Genomic DNA, 14,994 nt, shown 5'->3' with positions numbered 1-14,994 from the left:
TTGAATCAAATAAATAAAAAGTCTAAATTACTTTTTATTTTATTTATGATCAACCAACTATTTTCTTCCTTGATTCAGGACTTTAAGAAACTATTACTGGAAATGAAAGCATACTACAAATAGTTTTACTTAGTTTTATTATTTAAATGTTTAAAGTAATCACAACATTTGCATAATAATAAACAATTAAATCATAAAAGAGTGTTTTTTTCTCAGTAAACTTCCTACAGGTTTTTATCATTTTGCTCTTGCAGCTTCTTGTCTGTGTACCTCATGGTGAGAAGTGCTGTCAGGAAGCAACACATAAGCAGAACAGGGAAGGTTGCACACCCCCACCACAGCTGCCGCTCCCCAAAAACCTCCACCACCGTCTCCCGCCGTCTGGCGTAGTCCCGGAAAAGAGCTTCCAGCTGTAACAAGGTGCACATGGACAGAAACACGTGGAAGGCCTGGTGACCCTGGCCCACAAAGTCACAGCGGCCTGGAAAGAAGCGCTCGGGGACTGGACAGGAAAAGAAGAAGGCGGCCAACAGGAAAGAGGCAATCTGTAGGGCGTGAAAGGTCAGGGAAGACTCATGAGTCCATGAGACGGTGAGCAGGCGGTGGGCCACGGGGCTGATATCCAACACGTAGGCCATGCTGGTGGGGATCAGCTGGCAGATTTTACGCTGCACCGGATACGGCCGCCTGTACTTGTACTTAGCAAAGCAGCAGCCGGCACAGGAGAGCCACGCAAGTAGGGCAGCTCCAGGAAGAAAGAGCCATCCAACTATTTCCCTCCATGTCGGCTCTGATGTGTAGAAATAATGACCAAGTGAACAACCGTACTGGTACACAGCTACACCTACATAGTCCATAAAGAAGAAGAAGTAGTGTGCGCGCTCTGAGTGAGATTGCAGGAGGTGTGCTGCCACACTGAGGCAGAGGTATGTAAGTGCAGACACCATAAAGAGGCTAAGAGGTAGAGAAGCTGCATCCATGGTGTACCCCAGGGCACCTACATTGGCCCACCAGGAAATCAAGAGAACAGGGACTGTGAGCAAGTGAGTCCATACATTCAGAGATTCGTTATGTTGCTGAAAGAGGCTGAAGAGGTAGCAGCGCCAGTCTTGCTGAACGGGACGGTAGCCAGACAAGATGTAGGGCTCTTGGAAAAGGGTGGGGACCTCGGAGGCGGTGACAGTAGCGCCAAGTGACAGACGAGAGCCAAGGACGAGGTCTGAGATGTGAGGAAGGCGGCTTAGGGGCTTGACACTCAGCGTCAAGGTTCTGAACCGCTGTAGAATGTCAGTCAGCATCCCTTCTGCTGCACCTAACACACTGTTGAAGACAAAAAACGTATATTATTTAATAAAGACGCACTCTGGTGAAAATCTAGAAACTACTTTATCTCACATTTCTCTTAATCATGACATATTTCATTGATTCTTAGGTCTCAGTTTACTCAGAAAAGACAAATTATCAGTTCATTTTGTCGTATTTGTTTCTGATGAAAATTGTGTTTATTGGTATTTTCTAACATTTTCTTTTGGGATTTTTGATGATGGAGGAGATATGTGAAGGAAATAATGCCTAAAATTGCATTTCTGAGCATTCTTTATTCAAATCATTGTAAATAAGGAGCAGACAAAAAATACAGGTTTAAAAAGAACTCATTTGTAACACTCATTGCAGATCAAGTTATCAAGTAACAAAATCAGGTGCTTATTGATTATCCTCAGAAAGAATTCTTACATCTTTTCAGTAAACATCAATGATTCAAACTTTAAGTAACCATGTGTAATATTTATTGATTATTACTAGAACACATTATCACATTAAACCAGTAATTATTGTTGTTACACATTGAAGATCAAGTTAAGATTATCTATAGCGTAGTAGATTGTAATTAAAACATTTCAGTAATCATTGTTGCACATTATTCAATGTAATACTTATTGGTTGTAATTAAAAGAGCTTTGATTATTTCACCACAATCAAGTTTACACATACATTTGAAATTATTCAAACACCTGTTGATCCTTAAATCCTCTTATCTTTATATTGTGAAATCAGAGTCTCTTTATGCATTTTATTGAATATTTCAACATTGGCTGAGCTCATTACTTAACCCGTTCCAAAATTTAGTGCCACACATGGAAACACAAAAACTTTTCTTTGTGGTTCTTATCCCCTCAGTTTTTAGCCGTCTTCATTTTCTAAGAAATCTTTTCGGATGTTGAATGGTAACAATTTCCCACCGGCTCTGTATAAAATTTGTGCGGTGTAAAAAACAATAAGGTCAAACAGTTTTAAGAGTCTGGCTTGATAAAAAAAAAATGTTTGTATGATCAAGATAGCCGGCATTATGCACTATTCTGACTGCTCGTTTTTGAAGTAAAAAGAGAGAGGATGTAGTGAACTCTTATAATTATTTCCCCAAATTTCTATGCAGTAGGTGAAATATGGTAAGGAGCAGTACAATAAAAATCTTGAAATACTTTTTGAGACTTCAGTTTGTATGTGTCTGATGTGTGGCTTCCAACTTAGTTTCCATCGATAACAACCTCTAAGAATTTGATTTCTGAAACACTTTCAATTGATACATTATTTATTTTAATTGAGTGCTCTGTATTGGCATTATCAATGTGGCGTTACCAAAAACATCACTTTGGTTTTATCTAGGTTCAAAGATAATTTGTTGTAATCCATCCATGATTTTATTTTGTTTAACCGTGTGTTCACCACATTATTAAGTTCCCTATAATTGTCAGTAGAATATAATACATTTGTGTCATCAGCAAATAATTTTAGTTTTAAAATTTTTTGAAACATTGAATATCATTTGTGTAAATATTGAATAGCAACGGGACAGAATGTATCCTTGTGGGACACCACAACTTATGTCTTTGGCTTTTGATGTAAATTCATCAATCTTGACAAATTGTTTTCTTCCTGTTAGATAGCTTGGTAACACTTTATATTAAGATTCTTTAACAAGCTTTGTTAACACATTAACAAGCATTATAAATTAATTTATAGGGTGTTAGTAAGACATTTATTAGTACAATAAGTCTAATAAGGTTTATTAAATTACTTAGTTAACACATTTACAAGCATTATTATTAGGATTTTTCAAGATGCTAATGATGCATTTACTGATATTATAGGTGCCTAACAAATGTGTCAGTGTTAATAAGCTTAATAAGATTTATTAATAACCTTTGTTAACAAATTAAGAATTATTATTATTGTTTAGGGTTCTAGTAAGATATTTATTAGCATTACAGACGCCTGACACAAGCCTAAGTGTTCATAAGCTTAATAAGTTTTATTAACTAACTTAACAAATTATTTGGCTTTATTAATGTGTCAGATGCTAGGAAGATATGTATTAGCATTATAGATGTCTTGCAAATACCTGAAAGTGTTAATAAGATTTATTAACATCTACAGTCAGACCATTGTCTTCTAAATCCATATTACTAAACTGCTTATAAGCTTTACAAATGTATTAATTAACTTTGTTAATAGTTTATTAATTGTTTTGCAGCACCCCATCTAAAGTGTGGACGTTTTTTACCACAAACAACCACAAAGCATAAAGATTGTAAAAAGAACTTTATGACATTAAAACAGACTAAACATACACAAATTGTTCTGTAAAAGATATATAATAATTTAATTCAGACAAAAAAAAAACAAAAAAAAAAAACATATATACTGGTGTTGGATGACTAGCATCATAGCTAATAAGGATAAACTATTAGCATCTATCCTGAGTGAAACATTCATTGCAAATACCATCACCAGGAGACAATTCTCTGCATTCAATGCCAACAGCATTCAACCACTGTTGCCTTGCTTCAAAGTCCACAAGAAAGTTACACAAGCCAGTCATTTTTGAAGAACGAAGACAATAAACCTACAGGAGCCAGGCTAAAGCTAACACGCTAACCTGCCCATCTTTGATTTTGAATCAAAGATGGGCAGGTTAACCAATGTCACCATTGGCTAATGAATCTGTCAATCAAACTCATCAGCAAAACAGGCGTGCTCACTTTCAGCCAATTGAATGGCCTCTTAGACTTTGCTTTCACACAGGTGACGAAAAAAGCCCCGCCCATCTTTGATTCTGCACCGGTCGGTCGTTAGCGTGTTAGCTTTAGCCTGGCTCCTGTAGGTTTATTGTCTTCGTTCTTCAAAAATGACTGGCTTGTGTAACTTTCTTGTGGACTTTGAAGCAAGGCAAATGTGGTTGAATGCTGTTGGCATTGAATGCAGAGAACTGTCTCCTGGTGATGGGATTTGCAATGAATGTTTCACTCAGGATAGATGCTAATAGTTTATCCTCTATGATGCTAGTCATCCAACAACAGTATATATGTTTTAAAAAAAAATTTATTTGTCTGAATTAAATTTTTATATATCTTTTACAGAACAATTTGTGTATGTTTAGTCTGTTTTAATTTCATAAAGTTCTTTTTACAATCTTTATGCTTTGTGGTTGTTTGTATTAAAAAACGTCCACACTTTAGATGGGGTGCTGCAAAACAATTAATAAACTATTAACAAAGTTAATTAATACATTTGTAAAGCTTATAAGCAGTTTAGTAATATGGATTTAGAAGAAAATGGTCTGACTTTAGATGTTAATAAATCTTATTAACACTTTCAGGTATTTGCAAGACATCTATAATGCTAATAAATATCTTACTAGCATCTGACACATTAATAAAGCCTATTAATTTGTTAAGTTAGTTAATAAAACTTATTAAGCTTATGAACACTTAGGCTTGTGTCAGGCATCTATAATGCTAATAAATATCTTACTAGAACCCTAAACAATAATAATACTTCTTAATTTGTTAACAAAGGTTGTTAATAAATCTTATTAAGCTTATTAACACTGACACATTTGTTAGGCACCTATAATATCAGTAAATGCATCACTAGCATTTTGAAAACATCCTAATAATAATGCTTGTAAATGTGTTAACTAAGTAATTTAATAAACCTTATTAGACTTATTGTACTAATAAATGTCTTACTAACACCCTATAAATTAATTTATAATGCTTGTTAATGTGTTAACAAAGCTTGTTAAGGAATCTTAATATAAAGTGTTATCGATAGCTTTTGACCCAAGTTAGCGCTAGTCCTCTTATCTCATGCACTTTCAGTTCGTCAAGTAGGATGACATGATTGAGAGTGTCAAATGCTTTTCAAAGTCAATAATCATAAAAGACCACTAGGAATGCTTTGCAACTAGATCAAAAGATGATCAGAGTGGGACTTTGAAAAATCTGACATCAGAGACATGCAGCAGAAATACATGCACAGATAAAAGGATTGTTTAAAAATCCTAAACGTTTTTTGTGGCTTTTCATTAATTTGTTCAACAGGGTCCATAGTACAACTCTGAACTATTAAGCCTTAACTATAAGCACAATGCATTTAAAGACTGAAAAAGAGCAAAATGCCAGTGCAAGGGGAGACAATGTGTTCTAATTGAAGTCAGCAATGAAGCAAACGACCAAACCTGTAAACAGGCCCTCTATGACACTTACACAGAGGAATGTCAGCTATAGTTGTCACAAAGTAGCTGTGATGCAATCTTCCCAAAAGGTATCTGCATCTACTCAAAGGGTGCAGCCTGACCTCACCCATCAGAGGTTTTTATGAGAAAAGCACCATTCATATCCCTTCTTCTACCACCACCAACTGCTCAAACCTGGGACTTGGTGAGAAAAATGCCGTTCAACAGGTATACAAATTTGCATTCAGTCTGTTGGATTATCATGATTCAATTTTGTACGTCACTAAACTCATACTTAAAAAAAATCTTTATACTACAAAGACTATTTCAGAGAGATAAAGCATGGCAATGTTATTTAAAAGGGAGAAATATTCATCTCACCTGCGCAGGTAGACCAGACAACAGCTTTAACTCCACCCGCTTGGTTTTAACCTCAGACCGACTCTCTTCCAACAAAAGGCGAGCAGACGGGAGTATTCAAACACTAACAAGACATGATCCAGGCTCTGAACCGGCAAAAGCAAAACAAACTGGAGAACTGGGGAAGGCGGAGTCAAACTCACATGACACGCCCACCAGATGTAAAAAGTCACATTTTTATGAATCAACACGTCTACATTCACATTTTCAGGGCAGCAGAATTCTCTCATAAATATACCACATGTACGTTTTTTAATTAGACGTTGTTTCAATAACTGTATATTACAGTTTTTCTCAGTCGCTTCAGTACAATTCTCAGATCAGAATGAAATTCCCAAAACTATTTGTTCAATATTCACATCATGATGTCACTTATGCACATCATATAAGCAGTTTCTCACTTCTTTGAACAAGTTGCAGTTGCTTTGGTACATCCATGCAAATGATTATGTACAATTCTCTGCTCTTTGCTACATTATCAGTTGTTTATGTCATGTTGATCAAAAATGTATTATATAGTTCACCTTGCAACAGTCTTACTCCTCAAAACACCTAGTCATTAGTTCATCGTAAGTCGTCAACTGCAAAATGGTTGACCAAGTTGTCATAATGTGACAAACATATTTCACTGCATTGCAAGAGAGGCTATTCGCTGTGATGTGGATGAGAATTCGTGGCCTAAAATACAGGAACGACAAGAGGTGTAGGAAGACCACACCAATTCCTACTGCACTGCCTGTACTGTTGTACAGAATATTGTCCTTTCTTTTATTTTCCGTTTGTGTTACTGTTTGCGGTGTTTTTTTTTTTATGTTGGTATGACATGGTCTGTCAACAAATTACAATATGAACAATAAAAGTGTAAATGTGAATCTTGTCCAGTCTCTTGCAATCAAACAGAAAAGGTGTAACTTACATTTTACAATAATTGTCATCCAAACTTTAGCCATAGTTTACATCAGAACCTCCCTCTAAAGTACACAGTTATATTGACAACATGACTAAGTAATTTGACTGTCTTGTTCGTAGACAATGACACAAGGACTTGACATTCTGATGGCACTGACATGTTCAATGACATAAAGACTTAGTTTTGAGAGATGAACCAAAGATCTATGCTGCTGTTTGTACAAATTGTTTTGAGAAATGCACACACGTATTTGCAAACTTCAATTCTGATCTGAGAATTGTACTAGAGCAACTGAGAAAAACTGTACCTGGTTGCATGTTTAGATAAATCCGAATATAAATAGTAATTAGGGAAAAAATAATTCATATTTATTTCCTCTTTAAAAACTTTTACTTGTTAGTTTTTTCTATTTTTTTTTACCGCTGTTGACTGCGGCTACCCAATATAAACAAACAAACAAAAAAGTCAAATTAACTTTAAAAGTCCAAAGGAAATGTGTTCTTAAGTTCTCCAGGATTTACATAATTAAAAAAATTCTGTAGTTTTGTTGAATTTCCGGTTGGTGTTTGTCGCCCTCTACTGGCAGAAATCTATAACTGCAAATTGTCTGGAAATGGACGCCCACCTCCAGACTCCTTCCTTCCGCTGCATTTTCGCGGGAGTCCTCTGGGAAGGCGGGGCCACAGAGGGAAGCAAACACTTTATTGGATAGCTGAACTGGGAGCCGAGGAGGTGGCTTGCAAGCTGGCCAATAGTGGTGCACGCTTTGGTGGCACGTGATATGTAGTGGCGCGAAACTCTTTCACTTGTGTGGTTTGCCTGCAGAGGAGCACACTGCGGCGGTTAAAGAGTTTTTATTAGTTTAAAGACTTAAAAACTTAACTTTACAACAAAGATGTCGACCGACGTCGTAGATGACCAGGAAATGAGGGAGGCACAGAGGGACTATCTGGACTTCCTGGACGACGATGTGAGTCTGCGGCAAAAAACTGTTCTGTTCTGTTTCTTTGGTCTCACGTGAAGTGATTCGGTTTTGGCGAAACTAATTATTTTTTCTGTTTTAATGTTTTTCATCACGACTTTTCATTTTTAGCAAGACCAGGGCATTTACCAAAGCAAAGTCCGGGACATGATCAACGAGAACAAAGCACGACTCATCGTCAACATCAACGACCTGAGGAGACGCAACGAAGCCCGAGCTGCAAAGTCAGAAACAACACAATGCAAACACAACACACACACTTTTCTGTAAACGTAACACGTGCACACAAAACAGCGAAAATCATAGGGCGATTTCGTGATCAAAAGGAGAAATGTAACGTTTTACTCTAGTTTATCAAAACGGTGATTTGGAGTCAATTGCGGCCCTTTTGTCTCTATTGAGGCTCATTGACTTTGAAAAAAGGTTAATAATTTACATAAACATTGGGTATGTTTTTTTTAACTAATTGTCTTTATTTTAAGTCAAGTAAATCTGCTGCAGCAGGAAATATAGGTTATATTTTATTTTGGGATATATTTAGGATATATTTTATTTTGAAAGGAATTTGTTACTAGTAGAAATTAATTACATTTTAATCATGAGTGAAGATCACCTCAGGAAATTCCGTATTTCTTTAATGAATTTGAACAATTTTCCTCTAACAGACTGATGACCAACGCATTCGAGGAGCTGGTGGCGTTCCAGCGGGCTCTGAAGGATCTGGTCGCCTCTGTGGACGCCACCTACGCCAAGCAGCACGAGGAGTTCTTCGTGGGTCTGGAGGGGAGCTTCGGCGCCAAGCACGTCTCGCCGCGGACGCTGACGTCCCGCCTGCTGGGCAGCATGGTTTGTGTGGAGGGCATCATCACCAAATGTGAGCACATTTCTGTTTGTGGGATTGGCAGAAGGACGGCAGAAGCCCTGATGTGACTTTGTGGTCTGTAGGTTCTCTGGTGCGTCCCAAGGTGGTGCGCAGCGTCCACTACTGCCCGGCCACGAAGAAGACCATGGAGAGGAAGTACACTGACCTGACCTCGCTGGACGCCTTTCCCTCCAGCGCTAGTTACCCCACCAAGGTACAGGTGAAGCTGCCATCTTAGCCTCCTCAGACGCGAGCTTTGGACTGAACGTGATGCTTTCAGGACGAGGAGAACAACCCGCTGGAGACGGAGTTCGGTCTGTCCATCTACAAAGACCACCAGACCATCACAGTGCAGGAAATGCCCGAGAAGGCCCCCGCGGGCCAGCTGCCCCGCTCCGTGGACATCATCCTAGACAACGACCTGGTGGATATGGTGAAACCCGGAGACAGGGTGCAGGTGATCGGAACGTACCGCTGCCTTCCTGGAAAGAAGGGGGGATTCACCTCCGGCACCTTCAGGTGAGACACGTTTCTCTGCCGCTTTCCGGGTTTACTGAGAAACTTTGACCATTAACTCAATTCTTTTGGGTTGTAGGACGATCATGATAGCATGCAACGTGAAACAAATGAGCAAGGAGGTGTCTCCGTGCTTCTCTGCCGACGACGCTGCCAAGATCAGGAATTTCAGTCAGACTCGCTCCATTGTGCGTCATTTTCCTCCCTTTAGAACTTCCTGTTTCAGCAGACAGAGACGTTGAAACATTTGGGTTTTTCTCCCCCCTGTAGAACGTATTTGACCAGCTGGCGCGCTCTCTGGCTCCCAGCATCCACGGCCACGAGTATATCAAGAAGGCCATCCTGTGCATGCTGCTGGGAGGCGTGGAGAAGGTTCTGGAGAACGGCTCCCGCATCCGAGGGGACATCAACATCCTGCTCATCGGTAAGACCACCGCAGGAATCCAGGAGCTTCTGGGTGGACCCACTTCCATTATCTTGTGATCTATTGTAAAAAGCGCAACCCCAACCCCCCTTCACCTCCCCGTTGGTGATCGTGGGTCTTTAACCTCTGACAGGTGACCCGTCGGTGGCGAAGTCCCAGCTGCTGCGATATGTCCTCCACACGGCGCCCAGAGCCATCCCCACTACCGGGCGGGGGTCGTCTGGCGTGGGTCTCACGGCTGCCGTCACCACCGACCAGGAGACAGGTAACCCCGCCTTTTCTCTTGACTAACTCGATCGTTCTCCTTTGCTCCACCGCTCAATGGGTTTTCTCCCCCAAGGCGAGCGGCGCCTGGAGGCGGGCGCCATGGTGCTGGCCGACCGCGGCGTGGTGTGCATTGATGAATTCGACAAGATGTCCGACATGGACCGCACGGCCATCCACGAGGTGATGGAGCAGGGCCGCGTCACCATCGCGAAGGCCGGTATCCACGCACGGCTCAACGCCCGTTGCTCCGTGCTGGCCGCTGCCAATCCGGTCTACGGAAGGGTAAGCCCCTCCCCTGCAAAATCTCGCCACACTGACTCCTACTTCCTTTCATCTACTTTTATTTTTGCCGCAGTATGACCAGTACAAGACCCCCATGGAGAACATCGGCCTGCAGGACTCTCTCCTGTCTCGCTTCGACCTTTTGTTTATCGTTCTGGACCAGATGGACCCGGAGCAGGACCGCGAGGTCTCTGACCACGTGCTGAGGATGCACCGCTACCGCGACCCGCGCGAGCAGGAGGGGACAGGTACTAAAGAGCCGCAGTGGTGTCGTCTGCGCCCGCTTTACGCCTCGCTTCCTAACAATGTCGCCTCCTTCTCTAGCTATGGCTCTGGGCGGGACGGTGGACGTGCTGACCACCGAGGATCCGGACGCGGCGGCGGACGAGCGCGAGGAGCTGCAGATCTATGAGAAACACAACGTCCTGCTGCACGGAAGCAGGAGGAAGAAGTAGGAGGCGCAGATTCTCTACGCCACAGGATTTTCCGAGGAATCACCTGAATTTAAACATGGACGTTCGCTTGCAGGGATAAGATTCTGAGTAAGGAGTTCATGAGGAAGTACATCCACATCGCCAAGGCGGTGACTCCCGTGCTGACGGAAGAGGCGGCCAATCACATCGCAGAGGAGTATTCCAGACTGAGGGGCCAGGAGCAGCTGGGATCGGACATGGCGAGGGTGAGCAGGAGCTCTTCTTCCTTTTTCCTTTTTGGGCATACAGTTCCGGCTCTGACCTCATCTCCTCCCCGCAGACCTCCCCAGTAACGGCTCGTACTCTAGAGACGCTGATCCGCCTCTCCACGGCGCACGCCAAATCCCGCATCAGCAAAGTGGTGGAGCGCGTGGACTCGGAGGTCGCCGTGGAGCTCGTCCAGTTTGCTTACTTCAAAAAGGTTGGTCCCACTCTGTCACGCCTGCGAGGGGATTTTGGCTTTTGCGATGACGCCCCCACCGTGTGACCCGCAGGTCCTGGAAAAAGAGAAGAAGCGCTCAAGACAGGAGCGCGACTCCGGTTCAGAGGATGAAGAGGAGGAAGAGGCGGTCTCACAGCGATCACAGAGCAGCCAGAGGAAGAGGTCAGGAGGACTATTGGTAAAAAAAAAAAAGATCTGCCCTGAAGTCAGCACTAACACTTCCTCTTATCTCCTGCAGGGGGCGACGTGGATCTCAAAGCTGCGAGCCTCGCAGCCCCTACGACTTCACCGAAGAGCAGGAAGTTCCTGAGAGTAAGTAGTGATGTTTCAGGCACCTTTTGAACCCAGAAGAACTTCCTGCTTTGAATTCTTCTCTGTAGTTCAGACTGGAATCTCCAAGGTAACCAAACCCCAGCGGCGGCAGGAGGAGGAGGAGGCCATGGACGCCACGCCGCAGGCTGAAGATGTAGAGCTGTCTGCTGAGAGGTACATGGCCCCGGCCTCATGTAGGTCCAACATTAATAACTCCTCAACTTAGATCCTAAAAACCCTCTCCTCTTCCTCTCCCTCAGGCTGAAGGAGTTCAAGTCCTCGCTTTTCGCAGTCTTCCAGTCCGCACACGCTCAGTCGGTCAAGATGGCAGCGCTGATGGACGGCATCAACAAGGAGGGCGCGGCAGTCTTCACGGACGCAGATGTCCGCACAGCTTTGGCGCGCATGCAGGACGATAACCAGGTCATGGTGGCGGATGACATCATCTTCCTCATCTGAGCGAGGATGATGAGGGACTGTTTGTGTGTGTTTGGTGGAACAAGGTGGATTTTTCTCAGCTCTGCTTTTGTAAATAGTAGAAAGGATCTGATATTGTTAATCTGTCAAAGTGAAAAACGAATAAAATGATGCACAAGTCTGATTTTTGACTGAATACTTTCAATAAACTGGTTTTATGGGGATCAAATCTGCAGATGTCGACACCTTAATGAAATTTGTTGTTTTTCTTTCTAATTTCCTCCATTTTTTTGTTGATAAAGGTGCTATTCAAACAGAAAGCAGTGACTTCATCAGACGCTTAACCGCAGCTTGGCCCAGATGTAGGCCTTTGCTGCTCAGATGCCGTGCAGAATAAAGTTCATTCAGGAGGCGGTGCTGCTCTGGATCCGCTCCGCCGTGACTCACCGACGTCTCACCTTGTTTTCCTGTCAGCAAAAAATGCCTGTCAGGGTTTTTTAAAAAAAAAAAAAAGCCTGTCAGGGTTCATTCAGTCTGAAACCAAATGAAACCTATTCTTCTGTAATTATAAAACTATTTATTTTAACAAGTTGAAGTATGATCCAAAGTTTGGTAATCATATCAAAAATGATGTTTTTGTTAATAGCATTAGAAAGGCTTTGAGTTAAATCACAAAATTATTTTGGTCATTTAAACGCCTTTAGCAGAAAAAGAAATCTGTTTTCTTAATATTTGAAACAAAAAATACATAAATGGATATTCACAATAGTATATTAATGTAAAAAAAGAAAATTGTACAGATATATACCATAACACACAAAATGTAATAATACATAGATAAATATAAAAAATAAATGGAAAAAAGATGTGTACTGTATCTAATCCGATCCATTTTCAGAACCCACCTTTTCCAACTTCCAACCCATAACTTCACTGCCTCTGCCTATTTTTATAAGTGTTTTTTTTACTGTTTTTTTTGTTTGTTTTACTGTCATTATTCTATGTTTGGGCCCCTTGGTTTCCAAGAAAGGCGCCAAATAAAATTGATTTTTGTTATTGTATAAATAAAAAAACACTCGGTAAAACATTTGGGTGCCTCTTTTATTTTGACAGGGCTTTGCACCAAACCACATTGCATGCTAACCTCGATAAAGCCTTACACATTTCTCTACAGTTTATCTCTCAGGTCTGTTATTGCAAAGTTTGAGATTTGCCAGTGAGAATAGTTTGAAAGTCTTCCAGCTCCCATATCTGGGAGTTCTTTCAAAGCTTTTATTATTGCTCCTCATAAATGCCATCAATCAACAAAAATGATGTATTGCAGCGATGTTGTGTTTTTTGTCATTGTTGAAAAGTACCGGTAGTAGTACAGAGCATCACTGTTCCTTTTTCCGTAGTACTTTATGCGTTATTTGTGTAAAATAACAGACTAATTGACCAAAACGTCACATTTCAAAGCAGTGAGAACATGACACCTTCATAGATGCTACAAAAATCTATATTTTGTTGGTTTTTTTGTTGATTTTCCCATTTAGCAGTTGTTTAACACGTCATTGTAGACTAGAAATATTTGGTTTAACCTGAATTTCTTAGGCAGTGATTTTTTTTAGTTTTAAGTATTTCCAAAACATTGAAAAGCCTCTGATTTCTCCTTTTTTTTCTACATGAATAAACATAATTTTCTTTTTCCATAGACTAAACTGAGAAAAGGTGAGGATGAAAAAACACACACTTTTCTATGTTTTTACTTTATAAAATGGTTGCTACACACCCCTCACTGTCCACCTCTGCCTCTGCAACCGTGAAAACCCCCCACTTTTTTCAAAATGTTATGTATTGGTCGCCTGGGGGTTAAAAACAGGTCTACGTCATTTTTAGTAGAATCGGTAAAATATATTTTTTTAAATATCTTTGGCCACAGAGTTTTTTTTTCTCAAATACGTCCACATTCCTAATATGTTCATCTTGAGGCATCACTTCTTGTGGTAAATTTTTACAACATTCCGGTAAAAAAATTTGTGAGGAACACATGGTCATCCTGTCTCGACTAGAGCGTCACATCCGCATTCGTGGCACCACACTGGACTGGTTTAAGTCCTATTTAACAGACGTTTTTCAGTCAGGACTGGTGAGGCCTCTTCTGTGGCTCCTCTGTCCTTTGGTGTACCACAAGGTTCTATCCTTGGTCCTGCTCTTTTTTCTTTCTATCTGCTGCCTCTTGATTCTGTCATTGCGTGGCATGATGTCTCTTTTTATTGTTTCGCTGATGATCTGCAGATATATATTTATCCCTCAGTATGAGAAAAAAGAGCTCACAAAACATTTTAACGGAGCGTCTTGACGACGTAAAGCAGTGGTTGAGCCAGAATTTTCTGTATTTGAACGAGTCAAAAACAAAGAGAATTGTTTTTGGTGACACCTCTACAGCTGACTCTACTGCTGTTAGAGATCGGGGGTTATCTTTTACTGCTGTTTTGAATTGGACAAATAGATTGATAACATTATCAAAATGAGCTTTTATCACTTGAGCCGTTTAGGGAAATCTAAACCTTTCCTGAGTCAGAGTGATCTAGAAACAACCATCCACGCCATGATTACCTCCTGCATAGATTATTGCAAACCGTCTCCAGTTAGTTCAGAATGCAGCAGCTTGACTGTTAACTAGAATATCCAGATGAGAACAGATCTCTCTATAGTATTCAATTCACTTCCCTGGCTCCCCATTCATTTTAGAAGTTAGTTCAAACTTTTACTGTTTGTTTTTAAAGCTCTTCATGGTCTAGCCCCATTTTATTTAACTGAGCTTTTAACTCTCTGCAGCCGTTCTACAGTCTTATGGTCTGCTAATCAATATCTGCTTCATGTGACCAGGGTGACAGAAACACTGGGGTGCTTCTTCTCTTGCTGACAGTTTTTGTAATTTTATGCTATTTTTAAATTTATTCTTAATTTGCCTAATTTTAAACTTTCTTTTGTCTTCCTTATGTTGTGAAGCACTTTGGTACCCTGAAGGTGTAAATTGCTGTATAAATAAAGCTTCATTCATTCATTCATTACAGTAGCTTCCCATTGATGCATTCAGTAGTTAGGAATCAATAGATTACTAAACCAGATTACCAAAGATGGTGGCCTCCTAATGGGGTCAAAGGTCAACAAAACTTTGGTTTAA

The 14,994-nt window shown here is 40.8% G+C and overlaps 2 protein-coding genes across 2 annotated transcripts; one reads left to right on the top strand and one right to left on the bottom strand.

The window, feature by feature from the left end:
- Window positions 1-128: 128 nt before the first annotated feature.
- paqr8 (progestin and adipoQ receptor family member 8) lies at window positions 129-6,072 on the bottom strand. The gene is given in 2 exon segments (NM_001201495.1): window positions 129-1,320; window positions 5,900-6,072. A coding segment is annotated over 1 exon segment (1,074 nt). The 5' UTR covers window positions 1,299-1,320; window positions 5,900-6,072; the 3' UTR covers window positions 129-224.
- Window positions 6,073-7,324: 1,252 nt separating this feature from the next.
- mcm3 (minichromosome maintenance complex component 3) lies at window positions 7,325-12,048 on the top strand. The gene is made up of 17 exons (XM_023953194.1): window positions 7,325-7,818; window positions 7,942-8,054; window positions 8,496-8,704; window positions 8,776-8,906; window positions 8,973-9,211; window positions 9,288-9,396; window positions 9,479-9,632; window positions 9,766-9,897; window positions 9,973-10,181; window positions 10,255-10,429; window positions 10,506-10,632; window positions 10,710-10,860; window positions 10,935-11,075; window positions 11,149-11,258; window positions 11,335-11,408; window positions 11,477-11,582; window positions 11,669-12,048. Exons 1-17 carry the CDS (start codon window positions 7,744-7,746, stop codon window positions 11,865-11,867), a joined length of 2,454 nt encoding a protein of 817 aa, XP_023808962.1. The 5' UTR covers window positions 7,325-7,743; the 3' UTR covers window positions 11,868-12,048.
- The last annotated feature ends 2,946 nt before the right edge of the window (window positions 12,049-14,994 follow it).

The sequence above is a fragment of the Oryzias latipes genome, chromosome 24 (genome assembly GCF_002234675.1).
Source record: "Oryzias latipes chromosome 24, ASM223467v1".
In the NCBI taxonomy this organism is placed as follows: domain Eukaryota; kingdom Metazoa; phylum Chordata; class Actinopteri; order Beloniformes; family Adrianichthyidae; genus Oryzias; species Oryzias latipes.
The sequence above is the reverse complement of the archived record's forward strand: the minus strand, read 5'-3'. Positions and strand labels throughout refer to the sequence as shown.

Excerpts from the sequence above, each read along its gene's own strand:
- mcm3 (XM_023953194.1), top strand. The coding sequence starts at position 7,744 with ATGTCGACCGACGTCGTAGATGACCAGGAAATGAGGGAGGCACAGAGG. Across the intron at positions 7,819-7,941 it reads TGGACTTCCTGGACGACGAT|CAAGACCAGGGCATTTACCA; the intron begins GTGAGTCTGCGG and ends TTTCATTTTTAG. Across the intron at positions 8,705-8,775 it reads GGAGGGCATCATCACCAAAT|GTTCTCTGGTGCGTCCCAAG; the intron begins GTGAGCACATTT and ends TGTGGTCTGTAG.